Below are 21,789 nucleotides of genomic sequence, written 5' to 3' on the forward strand. Positions count from 1 at the left end.
CATCTCTGTGTGGAGTTTGCATGTTCTCCCTGTGCATGCGTGGGTTTTCTCCGGGTACTCCGGTTTCCTCCCACATTCCAAAAACATGCTAGGTTAATTAGCGACTCCAAATTGTCCATAGGTATGAATGTGAGTGTGAATGGTTGTTTGTCTATATGTGCCCTGTGATTGGCTGGCCACCAGTCCAGGGTGTACCCCGCCTCTCGCCCGAAGGCAGCTGGGATAGGCTCCAGCACCTCTGCGACTCTCGTGAGGATAAGCGGTAGAAAATGAATGAATGAATTACGAGAGGAGAAGCTGCAGAAGGTGCTGAGATAGAAGGTACAGGATCACATCCTGAATCAACATAACACTCAATGGGATACCCTGTTCATTCTGGTCTTCCAGTCAGACCACAAACAGCCTTTCCATCCCAACAATAAATTGCTTTTATAGGAGCAGAGCCTTTTTACCAGTTCAAGGACCCAATCTTTATCCTTAATTAATGTCTGTGATGGCTTTTCTTTTTCTCAGCCCTGCCTTGGTTGGCGTTATGAAGTGCAAAAAGTTAATAAGTGACATTATTCATGTTGTGTAGCTGTGAATGAGACACACACACTGTACAGTATCCACCCACATCACGTAGTAGACCCGCCTGGCAGCCTCTCGGCACTGCTGCAAGCATGCAATGCTTATTTCAGCTCATGTTTATGGACCAAAATTAACTAATAATTGATTTACGGGGTGCACATGCAAACACAAAACAGTGACAGCTGGAACAACATAACCAAAGGACCACTTGTTTAGAGAAAGCGTATATTTATCGGCTAAATGTTGCAATTTCAGTTGCAAAAAAAATGCGACTTTTACTGCGGGGCATTGCTGGCTATGGACTCATACGAAAGCAATGTTAAGTTGGGAACTTCTTGGCTTCAGAGTACAGGAAAACACAGGACTGGGCGTTGATCCTTGTAGCAGGGATGGGCAGGCCATTTGTGTTCTTTTTCCCAGAGACTGCTATATTTATTATGTCTATTGTTTGGAACACAGAGCAAGTCCATGTCTCTGTGCATGTCCATGTGTGTGTGTGTGTGTGTGTGTTTGTAGCCCCTGTCTGTTTGCTTTGCAGTCTCTGACTTGCCAGCTGGACTAGGTCCAATGCTGAAAATAACATTCACGAAAGGCTGAAGATGGCTGAGGAAGGGGCTGAAGATGAAGAAATTGTGACCCCCTTGAGTCTAAGAGCGAGAGTCCCCATCATATGTCACTAAGGCAATAGTAAGGCAATAGTATTCTCATGGCACCTCATTAAGTGCACCAGCACATACTTCTCTTCTTATAAGATCCAATGTTTGAGATTTACAAAAAGTGACAAAAAAATGTATTCTTCTGTCATGTCATGCTTTCTTCCTGTTTATGCTTTGCAGGCAGCTTTGGTGCTTTGTGTGGCGGCTGGGAGGCGTGGCAAGGAGGCAGGTGGAGGCAACTGGCAATTAGTCTGATTAAAAAAGCCATGTCCACACCAGGAAGATGCCAGATTGTTCCATACGGTTGCCCCCCCCCCTGTTGATATGAGCTCCCTATTCTATGACCCTACTTCCTTCCTTCTTTCCTTCCTTGTTTGTTTGCTCCCCTCCAGTTTCCATGCTATGTCTTGATTGCAGTTTTTTGTATGTTTAGGCAGTTTTTTTACAACAGTGTATTAGGGCCACATTGAAAAAAAATGTGACATTTTGACAATAAAGTCGTAAATTTACAACAACAAAAAAAAACATAATTTTACAAGTAATAATAACAATAAAACAATAAATAAAACAATAAAATTGGTTAGCGAGCAGACCTCACAGCTGGGAGACCAGGGTTCAATTCCACCCTTGTGAGGATAAGTGGTAGTAAAAGAATGAATGGGTGTAAAGGTGACTGTAGGGGTGTTATTTCAGGTCTAGAGGACTCTAATAAAAAAAACTGTATTTAGAAGGTCATGAACGGGTTCTCGGCTGCACGGTGATCGAGTGGTTACCGCACAGACCTCACAGTTAGGAGACCAGGGTTCAATCCCACCTCAGTCATCTCTGTGTGAAGTTTGCATGGTCGCCCCGTGCATGTGTGGGTTTTCTCCGGGTACTCCGGTTTCCTCCCACATTCCAAAAACATGCTAGGTTAATTGGCGACTCCAAATTGTCCATAGGTATGAATGTGAGTTGTATGAATGGTTGTTTGTCTATATGTACCCTGTGATTGGCTGGCCACCAGTCCAGGGTGTACCACACCGAAGACAGCTGGGATAGGCTCCAGCATACCCCGTGACCCCTGTGAGGATAAGCGGTAGAAAATGAATGAATGAATTAATGAAAATTGTAATTTTTGGGGAACGAAGTCATAATTTTACATGTCATCATTTCCATAGCTGTCTCAGGCAATGCCTGTAACATTACTTTTATTTTCTCTTATAAATTCACGACTTTGTTCTCAAAATTTATCATTTTAATAGTCTGTCGTAATAGGAGTTTGTGCGCAACATTTTTTAAAATTTGCCTTAAGATTGTTGGCTATAATAATAATAATCGGAATAAAACACCAGACACAATTGAACAAAAGCAAAAGCTACTATTGCCTCATTCAAGTCCTTTGGCTTTTTGCCCCCAAAGCCTTATATTAACGTCCCCAGAGGAAGGTTTTTATTTGTAAACAATACAACAACAAAACTAAAGACACACCAATATTTGTGAAGAATGGAAGGAGAGAAATGAAAAACATTGATCTCTCACTTTAGTATCAATCCAATACTGATACTACACTTGATACTTCACTTATCGATATTTGGATCGAGCCGTCCACCCCGAGTCCTTATCCCTATTTCATGGACATATATGGGAGGACTTTAACTCTCCTTAAAGATGCCAGCTCAGCTTCTTAGAATTTGAGCCATCAGGCATTTAGCCAAAATATTCAGTCTGTGACTTAAAATAGAATCAGCATTGGGAAAAAGGAAAAACATTTATGGGTTGCGGGGCATTTCCCTGTCTTGCTTTAAGGGTCTTAAAAACAAGAAGAATATATCACTCAACATTGCAAACTTTTCACTACTCCCTGATGAAAATTTCAAATGAAGCGGCATCACATGGGAAACTCCGACATATCTCCTGTTTCTCCTTTGTAGCTAATAAAATATTTAATAATATTTTATTTAATTTTGGACCTATTAAGAAGTAACTGTATTTACAGGGAAGTGACATTCCTGTTGCTCTCTGTAGGCTGATCTTGGGTATTGGCAGCAGGTTGTGTGTGTGTGTGTGTGGGGGGGGGGGGGGGGATTAGATGTTTTCACTGGGGTGATCACAGTCGACTCCTGTTGAGGCACAACATGCACGCTAGATTGTTCCTATGCAAATGACTGGGGGAAGCGAGGGGGTGGGAAAGGTAGATGAGATGCAGAGCACACATTGATTGACAGCAAAAGATACAGTAGGCATGAGTGATCACCTGCTACACTCATTCAGAGGCTCTCTGTTTGTTCATGTGCTGGTCGGCATCGACACTGGAGATGGATCTTTGGCAGCGTTTGCTGGATGGACCCATAGGATGGACCCTAATCCTAATGAAGATCTAAAAAATAGAATTGTAGTAGAACGACAAAAATCGGGACGTACAGAAATAGGCTCCACTACATACTGGCTTGATGGACAAATAGAAAAGTCTGGTTTATGTTTTTGGTATCCCGGTGCTTCGGATGCATCTTAAAACTGCGGGACAGGGCCTTAGTTGCTCCCTAGAGTCGCAGCAAATGTGCCATAAGAATGCAAATGAATGTAAATTAGGGTGGAGAACTACCCGGCCTGACTGTTTTGATTTAAAGGATAGGTTGTCTTTCATGGCCTGATGTTAGCAACCCTCTGGGTCTTTTTTTTTTTTTATCAAGCCTGCATATCTCTCTAGAAGTGCAGGGCAGGACTTTGGAACATTAAATGCTTTAGGCACTTCCAACTTGCATAATACTGTAATTAAGATCCAAGAAAGTGAGGGAAAGAAGTATTCGGTTTGCAGAACATGACTGCGTACATGATAGAGAAATTTTAGTTGGAAGGAACAGAGGTTAGATGTAGTTTGTTAAGACCATAGCTGGAGATGAGGCCTTTTTTTGTTCTTAATGTCAGATGTCATCTGATCAACCTTCATTTGGGCTACAAATTACATTAAATCAATTTTTTTGCTGTCACGATACACCATAATCACCATAGTCTGTTTTAAGGTTCACTTCATTTTGGCTACAGTAAGGGAACAAAGCTGTTAACAAAGCAACTGGAACATGGAACAAACTTCTAGCAGGTAGTTTGCCAATAAATAAATTACATTAAAATAAGTTAATAAGTAAATATTAAGAAATAATATGTAATATATACAACAGGGGTGTCGAAAAGCTAAAAGGGCGGACTGCACTGTATTTGTTTACAAAGTAGACGCATGACTTCCTGTTTGCACTCACAATAACTTACAACTCGCACATGCTCAGTTTTTGTTTTCCATTGATAATGAATTGAATAGTTCACCTTCACAATTATGCAAATCATCACTAATATACCGACACTCAATTGTCCATAGGTATGAATGTGAGATATTGATACCATGCTTTTTCAGCAATATCGGACGATACCGATTCACGGTTGATTGATCGGAGCACCCCAATTATACTAATATTTTTGCTGATATTTTCGTTTCTAAAGGTTGCGGTCTTCAACTTTTGATCAGCTGATGAACAGCCTATTTCACTCTAATTGTGGTTTGCAAAACATTGTGTGTGTGTGTGCTTGACAGGTTAAGCCAACTGTGAACAAGTGGTTAAGATTAAGATATGCCTTTATTTGTCCCTCAGTGGGGAAATTTGTATTGCACAGCAGCAAGAGTACAGAATCAGTTAAGCAGTACAAAATACACAATATAGAAAAATAAACAATATAAACGACTCAAGTATTAACAAAAATCAACAGTTTTTCCCAGAGTTATATACAATACAGTATGTAGATAATATGAGACGAGATGAGATATATGACCAGTCTATACACTGAGGTCTTGTTGTGGTACATCCTGTAGCAGGCGTAGCCTCCTATTTTCCAAGTGCCGCATAGGAATGCTCAGAAAGGCGACCATTTTGGCAGGAAAGACTGTTTAAGACCAGTGACATCTTTGGATGCACACATATTGGGCCATTTTAACCATGCCATACTTGGGCATGATTTCGCCTCCCCTGACACACACTGCTCTCCAGCGCTGGCCTGTATAAACGTACAATACTGTCTTACAGACCAATATCTAACCTTTTTTTTCTGTTAAATGACAGAAAAATGACTTTTAAGTGTCACTGATTTATTGGGTCTTTAAGTCACAATTCCAAATGAATTCCATTACTTAGTCAACACAAGTTTATGTTGTCTTGCAGCTTCAGACAAAGTGGAATTATGACCAAAAGTCTCCACAAATCCAAAATATATAAGAGATTTCACGCAATGTTTTGTTTTTGATGTTGCTGTGAGTAGAAATGTGTTTGCACAACGCCACATCACGTCATGCCCTCTCCATGGTTCTACGTCTCCATAGAAGGTCAATCCAAAGTGACTCATGCATGCGGCATATATATTTAAAGACCCTTGATTGCATTTTCCCGGTGGCTGCAGTCACTTCTGATGAAAACCAGAGTGAAAAAAAAGCGGTACTTCATAAAAAAGGAGGCTGGAATACTGGAAAAAGTATATATGGAGGGCACAGCAGTAGCGTAAAGAAAACAAATAAGAATGATTGACAGCACATCTGCTGTCCTCATCGTTTGTGGAAGTTGGTGCACTTTGCCCAAACTGAAGATTACGAAAACATGTAATATTACAGCCCGACTATTGATACTTACAGCCAAAGTGAACATAAACCACGCACACACATGTATGCACACAAACACACACATTCTTACATAACAAAGTTCTAAAATGTGGAAGGTTGACACCATACTGTGCGCCAGACAGGCACAGTGATGGATCAGATGGATCAATCACTCTCTTGCTGTTAATCTGGACATCAATCACCAGAACAGTTGCCAGTGATGGGTAAGTGGAGCAGGGGTTGGGGAGAGCTGAAAGGTTGTTTAAACCACATTGAACACATGATGGGAATCTGTATTGGTTGATGGAATCATTGTACTATGTACTGTATACTGAGACACATGGTGGTTTCATTCGGTTAACAAAAGGAGGACAGACTGAGCAGAAAATGCGCTTTTCACATTATACAGGCACTTTCACTCAATTACAATATCGTGCAAAAGTTATTTGATTTCAGACAAAGGCTCCGGGCATTTTTACAGTTCATTTACTGATTAAAGCAAATGACAGTGATAGTACTAGTTACCAGTGTGTATATAATATTTGACTTTATATATGTAGAATAATATATAGAATAATGAATTCATACAATATAAGATTTAGATTTTGAACTACTTTAACTTTAAATTAAATTCCAATTTATTGAGGTGCACACAAATTGCCATCGCCCGTAGAGTAGGGGTACATGTATGGCAAATGGCTTTTTTAACAGGTTCAGCTCACCACCCCCTGTTGATCCTCAGTGGGAGTTATCGCCACCGCCGCTTTCACCATCACCCCCCCCTCGAGCTGCCCTGTGAGGTCCCTTAACCCACCACAGGATAGTAACAGCTGGCCAGGTGAAGAGGCAGCATCTAGTCTGTGGGACCTGCTGCAGTAATGAAAGATTAATTTGCCTGGTAACAAACCATTCATTCATTCATTTTCTACCGCTTATCCTCATGAGGGTCGCGGGGGTGCTGGAGCCTATCCCAGCTGTCTTCAAGCGAGAGGCGTGGTACACCCTGGACTGGTCGCCAGCCAATCACAGGGCACATACAGACAAACAACCATTCACACTCACATTCATACCTATGGACAATTTGGAGTCGCCAATTAACCTAGCATGTTTTTGGAATGTGGGAGGAAACCGGAGTACCCGGAGAAAAAACGTGCAAAAACATGCAAACTCCACACAGAGATGACCGAGGGTGGAATTGAACTCGGGTCACCTAGCTGTGAGGCCTGCACTCTAACCACTCGGCCAGTAACAAACCATAGCTGTCAAAATGCTATTTTCAATGCATGTACTGTATAAGAGATGCTGGAGGTTTTTTGTGCTGTTTTTAAATCCATATTATGTTTATATCATGTAAATGACAAGGATTGACTGAGGAAATCCTGTATGAATTTGAAACAGCCCGGTTAGAAAACACTCTCGGGTAAGTTTGCAGTTTTGAGTAAGGCCGGGGCTCCTTCCTATTCCTGAGCTTTCTCACAGTGGCGGCTCATCGCTCACAACGTCACCATGACCCCAGTCATCAGGAAACATCCATTGTTGGAGAAAAGAACAGGGGCAAACAAGTGATGTGAATTGTACACCGTAGGAGTGGATATGTCATTCTTCCTGTTTGTAGGTTCTCAGGAGTGCTCCTTTTTCCCCATGTAGTGAATCTCTCATACACAGACATGTTGACAATGCTATTCTTTTCTGTGTGAATACTTAAAGGTAAAAGTGGTGGCAAAAGGTGGGGGAGCTGAAATGAAAATAGACCAAATCAATGGCACTTCTAGCAGGTAGTTTGCCAATAAATAAATTACATTAAAATAAGTTCATAAGTAAATATTAAGAAATAATATATAATATTTACAACATGGGTGTCGAAAAGCTAAAAGGGTGGAATGCACTGTATTTGTTTACAAAGTAGACACATGACTTCCTGTTTGCACTCACAATAACTTACAACTCGCACATGCTCAGTTTTTGTTTTCCATTGATAATGAATTGAATAGTTCACCTTCACAGTTATGCAAATCATCACTAATATACCGACACTCAATTGTCCATAGGTATGAATGTGAGATATTGATACTGTGTTTTTTCAGCGATATCGGATGATACCGATTGGTGGCCGATTGATTGGAGCACCCCTAATAACAACACACTTATTTGTTCATATAACGCACCCAGAACAGGATCAATTAAGTACATTGCTAACTTTGAGTTTTAGGGAACTATTAACCTCTGTAGTCGAATTGTATACAAATATCATGTGACCAAGACAGTACCATGCTGAATACTGCTGCTGAGCATACATTTACATAGAACGTCTTTGTTTATGTTGTACATTGCCTGTTTTGATAAAAAAAATATGCCTAATTTCCATAGGAATCGAAAATTACTTTTTCAATTGAAAAATTGAAAAACTGTGTTTAATTTTAATTTTGAAAAGGTTAAAAATGACCCCAAGAAAGTAAAGTGCAATTTGGGTCACAACAACAAGCAACTTCATTTCATATTGAATTAAATCCAAGAAATTAGGCTGCTAAGGGAGTTTTGGCAATTGTTGCTTTTCAAGCTACGTTGTTCCTATTTTAAGTACACTTTACTGTATGATGTATATTATATATTATATTATATTATATATTATGCATGATACACTATGTCCACTCACCGAAAGTTACAGTGTTTCGGTTCATCTTGTGTTCTGTGTTACTAAACAATAGAAGTACTACTGTTGTATAAATACCATATTTATTGGAGCAATTTTCTTTTTAACTAAAACCAAAACTCATATTAATAGTATGATCGTGAACAGCTGTACTGATTGTTACAAAAGAGTGTTTCGACACCCTTCCCCCTTCGTCTCCGTCCCCTCACATCATGCCTGAGGGGGTGAAAAAGTGTTCTTATTCAGCTGTGTGTCTGTGTGTGTGTGTGTGTGTGTGTGAGAGGGCTCACTTGCAGGTCCCCTTTACCCAATAGCATTTTATGGCATGACCGCTGGGCTATCAACATGACAATGTGACAATAGCAGGTCATTTTAAAAGAGATCCTGTGTTTGTTAAGTGTTTCCCCCTGCACAACAGCCACGGGGCAGGGTCAGCGGACCTGTGAAGTACCCATGAAATAGGAGGACCAGGCTGAAAGGCCTAAATAGCATTCATACATTTTTTTTTAATCCTAGTTTTTCTGAATTTAAACACGAAATAGATGCTATGTATTAGGCCCGCTTGCTTGTGCCATCACTGGTAGATACTTTTGATACTTATTGCTTTGTTACTGCAGCCATATTTAAATTATGAATAAAATTTAAGAGTAGTAAAACAAACTAAGCCTATTGAATTGAATGTAGTTAAGAAAATGCTCTTTAAAGCATTAAAAATAATGTAACCAAATTATTGCCAATTTTTTTTTTTTTATTACACAGCAAGACCAACAATATTGATAGTTTTTTTTTACAAACCTCTGTAAGTCGGGTCCCTAATCCAATTAAAGACCATCATTTTGTTCATGCTACATGATCCTCATCTACTCGGTTTCACGCTCTTCATGGCAATAGTAATTTATTGACGTCCTTAGTATAAATAACCAGCAGTTAGAGAGGCAATTCCTGTGTGAGCCCACCACACCATGACACAGCAGTCCTGACACAGTGAGGGGGAACTACCGTTGTAGCTACGAAGCCTCATATTTAAAGTCCAAAGTGACCGCATCTACCGCACCTTGCATGTTGGTGTATTAGGAACGTTATACGGCAACTGGATCGGCCCGATCTCATGGCGGAAATCTTCAAAAATAAAATCAGGACATCCTTAGTCAACATGTGTTTATTGATGTTACCCGTGGATCAATTACCATTGCAATTACCATCCAGGTCATTCGTTTTTAAAGTTGAAGTGTCTGCAGTCGCCTCCACCTCTCTTTAATTAATGCTTGACAGATTATCTGCACGACAGCGTGAGGTCAGGAATCCACAATGATTAGGTTTAAAATACTCACTTGTCTTCGTTTGTGTGCAAGTGTGCCTTTATTTCTGCAGTGTGCACTCAGTTATTGTACCGTGTTAACAAAACAATGTTAAGTCAACATAAAAAGGCCTCTTTGATCTATTATAACAAATTGCTTTTAAAGTATACTCACATTACCTTCATAGCACAACTGCTCATCAGCCAATAGTCCTTTTCGGCTAAAATTAGACTGTGACATGCTGTAAGCTTCAATTATTTGGAAAAAAACAAGTACTTCTGAAACAGGAATTTTTAGCCTGATTGGTGTGACCTCGTCTGATTTACTGAACTCTGCTTTTCTTAAATATAGCCCGTCTATTTTCAGTGCTGTAGTTTGGGAAAGTGATTACAATTGGTCTAATTTTGTTTGTGCTAAGTGAATTATTTGTGATAGTATGATTGTCTTTTTTCTCCTCTGTCTTTAAGTGTTTGTTTTCTTTCTTGTGATAGTGTACCTGAAAGCAACATTTTAGTCCTGGATATCCAGATTTGTAAAACAGTACAAGGCAAATAAAAAGAGAGGTAAAGGTTTGGTGCTTTTTGTGACTTTAAAGTATTGTATTTGGTGTGCGTATACAGCGGGGAAAATAAGTATTTGATTCCTTGCTGATTTTGAAAGTTTGCATCAGTCATTTAATGAAATGCATCACCCACCAAATGCCCTTTTTATACCATTGTTGCAAAAAGATCGATTGGTTTCTAACTTTTATATAACAGCAATTCCACAGGGGAGTATTGTGTGGGCTATAGTTATGTTAGCAGATTAGTCATCAGTATAATAAAACTTGCTTGTGGAAAGAAGAAAGTTTTATGGGTGGTTTTTAAAGCCAAAATCACATATAAGTATGAGGCTAATTTCAAACATATCAACAAAAAAAAGTTTAGCTTCGTTTCTCGTACACTGTCTCAGTTATCGTACAATATTGGCGTAACAATATGTTGTCCCTCACCACATTGTGTTTCAAATTTTGCGGCGGTACTCGCATTTTTCCAAACTTATATTGATGAATCATGCTATTTTATGTTTTAATACAACCTCTTATTAAAAAAACACACATTCAAGCAAATTTTCCTTATTTTTTTGCATGCCTAAAACAAGCATTTAAGCATAAAAATGGCTAAATTGACTAAAATACTGGTAATGTTAGTGTTACCTCATAAAAACAAAAGCTACTGTTGCTCAACTCAACTCAACACTGAACCCATGACATCACTTCCTCTCCACCTCCCACTAAGCTCCTCTAAATATCAAATTTTTCACGGCACACTGCCCTATTTTTGTCTTTTATTGCTTATTTACTCTTATTACATATATTTATGTCTACTATAATGCAAGTATAATGGTGACTATTTAACGTCTAGGACATTATGTTGACGTTTTGGCTGCATTAGTTGCAGTTTGACTGATTAAATTAAATCTTTTAAATGTGGAACCCTACAAGATATTGTCATAGCATGTTTTTTTTTTCCATTTTATATCATTCTCACAAATGGCAGGTAAGTTCCACATGGCAGACATGTTTGTTTTGGCTTTGGCACGGCTACACACTGTGAAGGAAAGCGGGTGGGGGAGGCTTCTCCAAGACATGGAGCAAGACAATGCACACAGGGATGGCGACAGGCTGCGGTCTGCAATAGTAGGAGCCAGCGGTGTTCAGCTTTTGTGATCAGCATTGAAAGGCATTTATTAGCTTAAGCCAATCATTTGTTTTTCCATTGAAATAGGCTGATATTGATTGGTGGCTGATCGCAGCATCCCTAGTTTTTACCATTGTAGATGCCAGATACTGTTCAAGCAGTTCAAGCACCCCCACACAAATACGTACATAAATTATTTTTAATTGCTGGATGACATGTCAATCACATATAAATTGTTGTTTATGTACATTACAGTCTTACTTTAGCTGAGAACAGCTGTACATATTAAGTAATTACAAAATAGACTTTCAGCTTCAAATTGTTACTTTGGAAGTTTTGCCTGCACAGGCAGTCACTGTTGGTTGCGCAATCCCGAGGACAGCCGAAACAAACCGAATGCCGCTATGCATGACGGGAAAACAGTCATCGTCAAGTCGCCATCTTGCCTTGATGTAAGCTAGTAGGACAAACAATCTCGTTCAGTGGTAATTTATGCTAAACAATAACTGTTAGTGCATACTAGTAATAGTTTTTAATAACAATTTCACGAGGACCTTGTGCGAACTTAAGGTACTGAGCACGGTCAAGCGACAGCTCTTTATATTTGGTTACGAGTGGTCAACATGGGCCGCTCTCGGAGCCGAAGCTCATCCCGGTCGAAACACTCAAAAAGCAGCAAACACAGCAAGAAGAGGAGCCGGTCTCGATCGAGAGATAGGGAGAGATCAAAGAAGCGGTCCAAGTCGAGAGAAGCGAAGAGGAGCAGGCGCCGAAATTCTCGTTCCCGGTCTCGGTCTGCTACAACCTCGTCTCGCCGGGACAGGGCTGCATCCCCTCCGGAGCGCATCGATATCTTCGGAAGGACACTGAGCAAGAGAAATGCCCTCGACGAGAAGCAGAGGAAGGAAGAGGACGAAAGAAAAGCTGAAATGGAACGACAAAGAAAGATGTGAGTATTTTGAACGAGGTTAATGAACACGAGTTTTTCACCCACATCACACTTCCACATGCTAAGCTAGCATATTGGGTTAGCTTAGTGATAACCTAGGCTAGGGCTATCCAAAGGGAGGCCCGTGGACCATTTTGGGCCCTCAGCTTTTATAAATCGGTCCTTGTAATTTGAAAAATAAGATCAATTCATTAGCTGTGACATGTTATTAGAGGTTAATATACAATTTTCAATGTTTTGTTTTGATGGCACAGCATAATGAGCAACTAATGATTATTTTCTTAAGCAATTAATCTGAATGGTCCAAATCAATATGAACTAAACAGTTAGTGGGTTGGTCAGAAAACAGGCAAACATGTTAATCGCTGTTTTTCCAAAACCAAAATCTTCCTTTGCCCAAAAAATGAAGATAATACGTCTGCTTTTATGGATGGTTAAGGAAATAAGCTGTATTCAAATTTCCAGAACGGAATACTAGAATAGTTGCTGATTAAATGGGTAATAACTATCAAGTAACTGTTGCAGCTCTGTTGCATGTTATTACATTTTACATGTAAACTAGCATCTAAATAAATGACCTAGTTTAGCCCTAGTTTAATGCTTGCATCTCAGTTAAGGGCATAGCATAAATTGGTTAAGACTACTTTTGTTGATAACAAATAATGTTAATGAAACGTTTGTGTAAAAGGTTTAAAAAGTTGACTGTACAGTTCATAAATGTTTTGGGGGAGCGAGAGTTTGACTTTGGAATGGTTTTATATTTGCATTGTTTCTTCTGGGCAAAACCATTTTAAGGCAGTTATTTTACTGTGTGATGAGCAACAAAAACATATAGAAGGCTACAAATGTAGTTTTCCATTGGGAATCACAATGGCAAATCAAATTGAATTTTTTTTTTTACCAGTCGTCAACAGGAGATTGAGGAAAAACTTATAGAAGACGAGACAGCACGGCGAGTGGAGGAGCTGGTGGCCAAGCGAGTGGAAGAAGAGCTGGAGAAGCGTAAGGATGAGATAGAGCGAGAGGTGCTGCGACGCGTTGAGGAGGCAAAGCGCATCATGGAGAGACAGTTGCTAGAAGAGCTGGAGAGGCAACGGCATGCTGAGCTGGCAGCACAGAAGGCCAGAGAGGTAACACTCGGTCGTTTGGAACGCAGTCCCTCCTTTCCCTTCATACTTTTCCCGATCCTTCCAGTCTCCTCTGCAACTTTGCGGAGACGAGGTAGTGGCCCACGAAGTCCTTATCCTCAGCTATGGTACAACTCTCACTGCCGATGGGGCAATTGAGCCTAATTTCTACCAAGCAGTCCATTCGGGCTCAAATTGGTAATTTGTGTGTTAGTTGTCAAAGTTGTGAAGGATGTCTAGCTGATGTGTGCCATTACATCTTGGAAAGAGACACCAAAGTTTGACAGTGGACAAAAACTCATTCATCTCAATCATCAAATACAAGGTGACTCAAAAAACAGGGATTTTTTTAAACGCGTATTGGCAGACATGAGCAAGTGGCAGTACTGTGAGACAGTGACCTTGAGCAAGTAAACACTCCGCCATTTTAGTAACCATGGATCAGTGGAACGGTCATCACCATGTGTTAGCCATCACATTTTTTTTTTATAAAAAGTGGTGATGGTTTGACAGCTGTGCAGAGTGAGTTCTTAAGTTTTTACAACTTAGAACTTAACCAAGAACTTTGGCTGAGTTTCAGGATAAAATTCACAGTATCCCAGCTGAGATGTTGCATAGGAATCACAACAGCAGATTTCAAGAATGCAATCTTACGGGAGGACACCACCTGTAGGAAGTAAAAAAAAAAAAAAAAAAAAAAAAATTAAATGGCATGTTTTAAAGTTTCAATTACAATGAATATAATTTTCTTCCATCACTCTTGTTTTTATTGGAATGTTACGTTTTTTGTGTCACCCTGTACCTCATTTTCAGTATATATACATACACACAAGTCGTCCAGAGGGCCTACAGCCCACCCTTTCAAATGCCTTCCCATCCAATATCAGATCACATTTTCAATAAAAAATTCTTTTTAAAACTCCTAATTTCTCTGCAAGTGCCATCTTTTACTATGAAGTGGGAAACGAATCAGGGGAACAGCCATGTTTACTTATTGAATTGACCGACAGTGTCTCTAACTGTTTCTAGTGTTTTGTTATGGTACATTTTCAACCTTTAAGCTTTCAAAAGGTTTGCAACGGCAGAGGGCATTGCGTTTCTGTTCTAAACCACAGAGTGGCAAGATGAGTTCATGTACTGCTTGGTGGAAATGAAATTGTGGCTTTGAACTCCTTGAAGTTGCATCACACAGCAAAGTATTAGCTCTCAAAGTGAAATGTACTATGCTGCGCACTGCTCACTTAATGTGAGTTTATTGGAGGAAATGAGACATATGAAATAATTTAGAAAAGAGTCATTAAATCCTAGTACCTCCAATATATATGTGTATAATACAGGAATATCTGAAAGCTGTGGGATTAGCCCAGAATTACACCGGATGATCTTGGTAATAATATCAACTGAGTTGGGAGCAAAGGCACCAAGACAATTAGTAACACACTCGCCATAATGGATTGAGATCATGAAAGGTCCTTTTGGGAGAAGACTAGGGAAGTTGCTGCGTTTGGGGGCAGGGAAATGCTGAATATGACTATCCCTTCTGTTAAACTCTGAGGTGGAAACATTCTCCATTGGGGCTTTTTCCTCTGCTCAGGGTACAGGAAGATATCACCATATTGGCAACAAGCGTTTGGAGCCGACCAAATCTAGTACTAGTATCTGAAACCGATACGGCGGAATTCACATATAAGAAATTGCCAATATCACCTGCCATTTCTGATCCACAGGCCATGTCTATGCTTAAATGTTGTCAGCAAACATTGCCAAGAGTACCAGCGAACTTCTCTCTCTACACATTCAGTGCAGCCAATCTCCTCAGTTTTGTCTCACACACTCCAGTGCTACGCCTGGCATATTCACAGCCGCACAAAGCAGGCAGACATCTGCACAACACAAAACTTCTGGGTCGCTCCAATATCACACTTTTGCCGGTAGAGAAGGCTTTATCGCAGCCTTATATAAAATCAACAACGATAATGCAGTGATGTAGAAGTTATGTGCAATGTTAAGTTATTTTAATATTTATTTGATGAGGGCATCACCCTTACATTGGACAAACCAGATCCATTGTTTGAGTGTTTTATCATGTGCTAATTCGCAACACTTCTGTGTTGTCAGACTGTCTGTGAAGCCCTGAATGTGTCACGTTGAGCGCTTGTGTGGGGGTTTGGGTGTGTTCTGCTGCATGTGTGGAGACAGCCTTTTGCTGATATTCTCCAAGCTCAATTCGCTAATATTCTTTTGTTGTGGTATATATTAAAACAAAAATAGCGCTAGCATCGTTAATTATCCATAAAGTATCTGGATCAGATCGGAAGATGACCTAGGGATCGGTGCATCCTTAGTTTCTTCAAGTACCAAGCCATTTTTGGTTTTGGATCAGATCCTTATTTTGCTCAATGAAATAAAAATAAACGTGTATATATTTGTAATTTTATATTTATTATCAACAGGGGATGAAATCATTCCCGCAGCTGCATACAAATTGTCACCAGACAGCACCACACCTCCAGGCATATTCTTTTTACATTCCTGGCTAGCCAATGTTACTGTTTCATGCTTCAAATATCACAATTGCTGTATTCTTACGTTTTGGTTTGACCTTGACAGTGAGGATTGTACCATGGTTATGAGTAGCAAATCGAATGGAACTCCCATCTTTTCCTACATTGAGCTAATAGACTACTCTATTACTGTTAGTGGCCCAGTACTTCTAGGGTGAGAGATGTAGACCATGCACCTTATTTGCCTACTATGACCTTTTTCAGTAACCCCAAATACATCTCCAGTTTTCCTATTACAGGGCTGACATACATTTTTCCTGTTTGTATGCACTTATGACAGACCACTTAGCCCCTTTTCCACCGAAAGTCTCGGAACCTTTAGTTTTCAATTATCTGTGTTGCTAGAACTAAAATGCACCGTCTTACAGAAGCACAAACAAAGTGCAGCATTCCTAACCGCCACTACTGTTGTGGCTCACACAGTTACTTTCCTTTACTTTGATAAAGCGGACTTATTGTCGTTGTTTGGGACAATTGCTCTCGTACAGGCTTAGCTTTCTGTGTCAGAAAAACACACACTTTATTTTTACTCACATAGACGACATGGACATGGTCTTTGTCATACGGTATGACACATTCAGCCAAACAATGTAACAATAACACTATTAGTAGTTAGCAAACAAGCCAAATGACTTAACACTTGCAACCTTTGCAGCATTTAAGAAGTTACAGGAATAAGGGATTTACATTTTGTCAGTCATCCACCTCTCACCAAACTTTTAAGCATATGTTGAAGAAAACAGACTTCACCGTCCGCCCACATGCTTTTTGTCTGAAGCACAATGTAAAAATGTTAACTCCAACAATGGTAAGTATATGAACATCAATCGCCTCTTTATATTTGGCCTGTAAAATAAAAAGCTCAAAGTAATTGTCCAGTTCTATACATATGTTCAATGCTGCAAACTCCACTTGCGCTTAAAGGTTCCAAATTTGCCAAACACACACACACTTCCAGGCTAAAGTTTCTGCTGTGGAAAAGGGGCTTTTGTTCTGTACAGGTTATCTTGAACAATTCCAAGTCTTTTTTTAACAATCTTTTTTTCTCCTCTTTTGATACAACAAACAAATGTATAGCAGTAATTTTGGTATGACATGGTTCACTAGCTTAGGTTTTACATGTTTGTTTGTATTGACTATTTTACACAAGACAAGATAATTTGCCTTCTCAGAAAACAAAATGTACTTTGTGTTTTACTCATGACTTCCTTCTTCTATAGGGCTGATTGTAAAGATTGATATTGTTATTTTGTAACCACCTTCCTAACTAGCACTTGACCTGAGCTGGCCTGCAGCCTTTCAGCTCAGCTGTGACTTGTGTCCTGTTCTGTAAGTGTTACCGTGGTCCGGTCCTCCTCGAACACACACAAACACCACTTTGTGCTGTACTCTCTCCTTCACTCTGCTATCATCTGGGGCTGTGACACTGCACAGAAACTTAAAAACTAAACTCCAATGCGAGCTGTGGCTGCAGGCTAAGCAGTGCAGATATCAGTTATAAAGAGGAATTCCTCGGGTGCGGTCTGGCAGAGTTCCCCCATACCTACCTACACACCCCAGGAGCGCTTCTCTCTCTGCAGGGGCCACAGTCCGGACGAGACAGTAAATATTCTACTGTTTTATGCTGAATGCTTTCACCAGTTGTGTAGGTACACAGGCAAGGAACATGCGTAGGTATACGTGCATCGGTGAGCCAAAATTATTCCCTATTTTATTTGTATCTTGTTATTCTTGTTTAGGACAGATATTGCATAATTGTTTTTCTAGATTGTCACTGATATGTGTTCTTTGAGTGCGATGAGTGGGTTCCCCCTGAATCGCTGTGTGAACTTGCTAATTATTTCACAGTACTAAAAAATGCGTCAGATGTGGTTAAGCTTTTCAGCATTATACTGTAGCGTGGGCGGGGCGGGGCGGGGGGGTCCGCACTCTATATTTCAAACAATGTGAGCTGATTGCAAAGAGTGCCACAGTATGGTCTTGTGCAAGAGAACAATCTTCTCTGGTGTATTAAGTCAACTGAGTGCGTCTTGGTGGTGAGTGCGTGTGACAAGGGCAAGCATGTGGATGTATGTGCACAAAGTATGGTGCAGCTGTAGCCTGTTTGTGCGCTAACATGGCACCGTGTCACCCCTCTAGGAAGAAGAAAAATCTAAGCGAGAGGAACTCGAAAAAATCTTGGAGGAGAATAATCGTAAGATCGCCGAGGCCCAGGCCAAACTGGTATGCCCTGCTCTCTTATATTTTTTTTGTACTTTTAATGTCCGGATCCCATTCATTGATAAACACTTCAACTCATAACTTCACATAAGCATCAAAATAAGGTCAGAAAATCACATTGATTATGTGATGTCAGTAGCCACGTTTACATGAGGAGTTTTTCCTCTTTCCGAATGGAATCTTTCTGAATGACTTTTTCATATACAATGGTATACATAGAAAGGAATATTCCAATCTCTTGTCTACATGCGCAGAATAGTCAATGGGGCATGCACAGTAAAACGTAAACATCAACATCATGTGATACCGGCTTCCCCGGATTTTTCTTTCACTTGTTGGAATAACTCCATATGGAGTTCAATTCTTTCCATTTGAGCAAATAAACCGAATGCAACTGGAATATTTGGGTCCATGTATACGTGGCTAGTGTCTTTTAATGTTTCTTGTTTTGTACTGTTTTTTTTTTTTAAAGTGGGTTTTATGCCTCCATACCACAAGACCAAACCCTGTCTCCCAATACCAGCTCATCCAAATGTCTGATCACTTATGATACTCTTCCTTAGCTCTCAAGCAAACCCAGCCATCATCATAGTCGCTTTCAGCGGTATCTTGTACCTGTGAATATTATCATTCTCATGTCTAAGCAATCAATTAGCAGTGCATTTTTTGCAGAGGACTCTACCGCGGATACTACTGAGTATGCTGCTATGCCCCCTCATGTAGTATTAACTGCATGAGGCACCATATTTGCTGAAATGGCTTTTAAAATTTAGCAATTTTGCTACTTTGTATTAGGTAATAGGAGTGTAAAAGTGACTCTAGGGTGTCACGTGTAGTGGGCTCTAATAATGTTAATGTTAGTTTGCAGAAATTCACTATCACTGTCTGTCAGTTAACTGCGACAAGGGATTACTGTTGTATTGTTTTGAGGTCATAAGCCAACAGCTCTTAACCGTCTCCTTGCTCTTACAGATCCACTCTTTGTAATGTACAGTGCAATAATTGGCTAAAATGCAGTTCTTTAAATAGTCAACTTACCCATGGTCGTCAGAAACCTGTCAGAAGTCTGCTTTAACCTCTTGCCCTTTTGATGGCTGTTGCTGTTGAGCAACGACAGATGTACAACATTTCAGGATAGCAGTATAACTGCAGGCTCGGTAAACACTGTTAGACCAGTCACAAACAAACATTAAGCAACTCACCTTCAACACCTCACAGTATTTCAACAGCATATAAAAGTCAAACAAAAATGGTCCTGTTATAGTGGCAATGATCTAGCAAATCTAATATAGTGGAACCTTGGCTTTCATTCATCCATTTCAAAGGGTCCGTCTAAAACCAAATCGTTTGAAAACAAACAGTTTTCCCCCATAGGAAATAATGTAAATCCAAATGATCCATTCCAGGCGCACATAGATGCTAAAACCAAACGCTTTTACTGTGGAACAGTTATGGTTGACATGTAGAAAACAATGCAAAATGCAATTGTTCTTACAATTTTTGCCTTTTGTGACTGCACTTATATCAGGCTGAAGATCAGTTGCGCATTGTGGAGGAGCAGAGAAAGATTCACGAGGAGCGCATGAAACTGGAACAGGACCGACAGAAGCAGCAAAAAGAGGAGCAGAAAATCATCCTTGGCAAGGGCAAGTCTAGACCGAAGCTCTCCTTCTCCTTGAAGGCCACTGAATGAAGAACTGCTCCCCAACATCCCCATCCAGCTCTGCTTCTCATCAAGTACTCCAAGGTCGGCTGTTCTTCGTTTTTGGAAGTGCTGACAAAAGTTCGAGGAAAAAGGTGTGAAACATTAAACTTGCTCGCCTCTGGGAAAGTTTACTAAAGAGGAGAAAGACCTGGAAGGACCTGCCCCACTGCATCTTTACAAAAATAACTCAACTTTGTGCTTTAGTTTTTTTTCCATGTTTTTTTTTTTTAAGCAAAAGTGAACCTTTGCTGTACAATGCGCTGACATGCCCCTCCCTATAATGAGTCTTAACTTTGTATGATGACTAATTGCCCCTCTGAAATCCACTTAGCCAGCAACTGATATACCAGGCCCGTCCCTGATGAAGAGGAATACAAAGCTAAGGTAGACCATCTCATGTGCTGCTTGGGAGTTGGTGTTAGGTTTTCCTGTTTGTTTTGTCAAACTGTGGTAACACATCAAAGTGTGCCTTGAAAAGCACAGTGATTTCCTGTTAAGATGGCAGGCTTCTTTTGTAAGCCCTGCCTCCGTTCACCCCGTTTCTCTGCATCCTGAATCTCATTCGCATTCGTTATTGAAGGTGTAACGACACCCGATTTACTCCCAAACAGCCCATGACTGATCCACAAATCCATGCAGGACTTTAGGTCCTTCCTATGAGAATGGATCTTTCCTGTATGATGTCATGTTTTTTGTGACATATCAACTCTCCCAGTCTTCTCTCACAGTGTTGATTTTTTGTTAAAAAAATATTTCCACAACCACATAACAGATCACAGCGACAACTACAAAAGGTGTTATTTTGTCAAGTTCAGTGGAGAACTGTGTATGCTTTTTTTTGTTTTGTTTTTTTTAAAACAGTCTTTAGCCTTGTAATTGCAAATTAACATGGCAAGTTGCATCCCATGGTAAGTCTGGAAGGGTAGTGGATGACCAAATTCAGGTAAGATACAATTTGAGGTGTGTGTGTGCGTGTCTGTGTGTGTGTGCATGTGTGTGTGTGTGTGTGTGTGTGTGTGACAGCTGACTTCAAGTGGGTGTACTGACTTCATGTAATTTTCCTTAATTGTCAAAAATATGAACAATAAACCTGTTGGGACATCTTCAATCACTGACAGGTCCTTTTTTTGTTATCATACTTTGTCACATGAAGGGTTATCGCATGAGTACATGTCAATGCAACAATATGCAGTCAATGTATCACCCACGTTTTGATTTTGATCGATTTGGCACCTAGTAAACAAGGCCAGTGTTGCTCCCATAAATTTATATGAACCAAAGTTGATTTTATTTTTGAAGTTATTTATGTAATTTAAACTTAATTTTGGTCAGTAAACATGACTTTATAATCACAGACTGTTCAATGAATCAATGCAGGAGATGAGCACTGCCTTATTTGCAGCTATACAGAGTGGATAACATCACTTACTAATTACCTTTTTGCACGTCATTATGTCACAAATCGTAAGGCTCTTCTGGTGGAAATAAAAAGTCATCACCATGGAAGTGAAAATGAACATCAAAAAAGCTCCAGATAGAAGAAACAGCCACCAATATTGTCCACACTCACAGTCTAACCGTTCGACTGTTGCGACCATCATTACGGATAAAGATTGTATATACTTGAGCATGTTAAAACATCTGCGACAGTAATAAAACAATGCAGTGGTCCTATTATTGACAGGATGACCAGAATCAACCTTATGTTGATTCAGGAAAAGGCCAAAGACTGTGTTGTTTGTCTTCTGCCCCT

General features: G+C 40.0%; 1 protein-coding gene and 1 long non-coding RNA gene across 2 annotated transcripts; one reads left to right on the forward strand and one right to left on the reverse strand.

The window, feature by feature from the left end:
- Positions 1 to 3,299: 3,299 nt before the first annotated feature.
- LOC131136123 (uncharacterized) lies at positions 3,300 to 19,455 on the reverse strand. Its single transcript, XR_009131700.1, has 3 exons — positions 19,370 to 19,455; positions 3,463 to 3,585; positions 3,300 to 3,373 (listed from the first exon to the last, which is right to left on the reverse strand). It is a non-coding gene; the product is annotated as an uncharacterized LOC131136123 (long non-coding RNA).
- Positions 11,880 to 21,151, forward strand: arglu1a (arginine and glutamate rich 1a). Its single transcript, XM_058082660.1, has 4 exons — positions 11,880 to 12,420; positions 13,325 to 13,550; positions 18,251 to 18,334; positions 19,860 to 21,151. Exons 1-4 carry the CDS (start codon positions 12,095 to 12,097, stop codon positions 20,022 to 20,024), a joined length of 801 nt encoding a protein of 266 aa, XP_057938643.1. The 5' UTR covers positions 11,880 to 12,094; the 3' UTR covers positions 20,025 to 21,151.
- Positions 21,152 to 21,789: the final 638 nt, after the last annotated feature.

This window comes from Doryrhamphus excisus, chromosome 9, assembly GCF_030265055.1.
Source record: "Doryrhamphus excisus isolate RoL2022-K1 chromosome 9, RoL_Dexc_1.0, whole genome shotgun sequence".
NCBI classification, from domain to species: Eukaryota; Metazoa; Chordata; class Actinopteri; order Syngnathiformes; family Syngnathidae; genus Doryrhamphus; species Doryrhamphus excisus.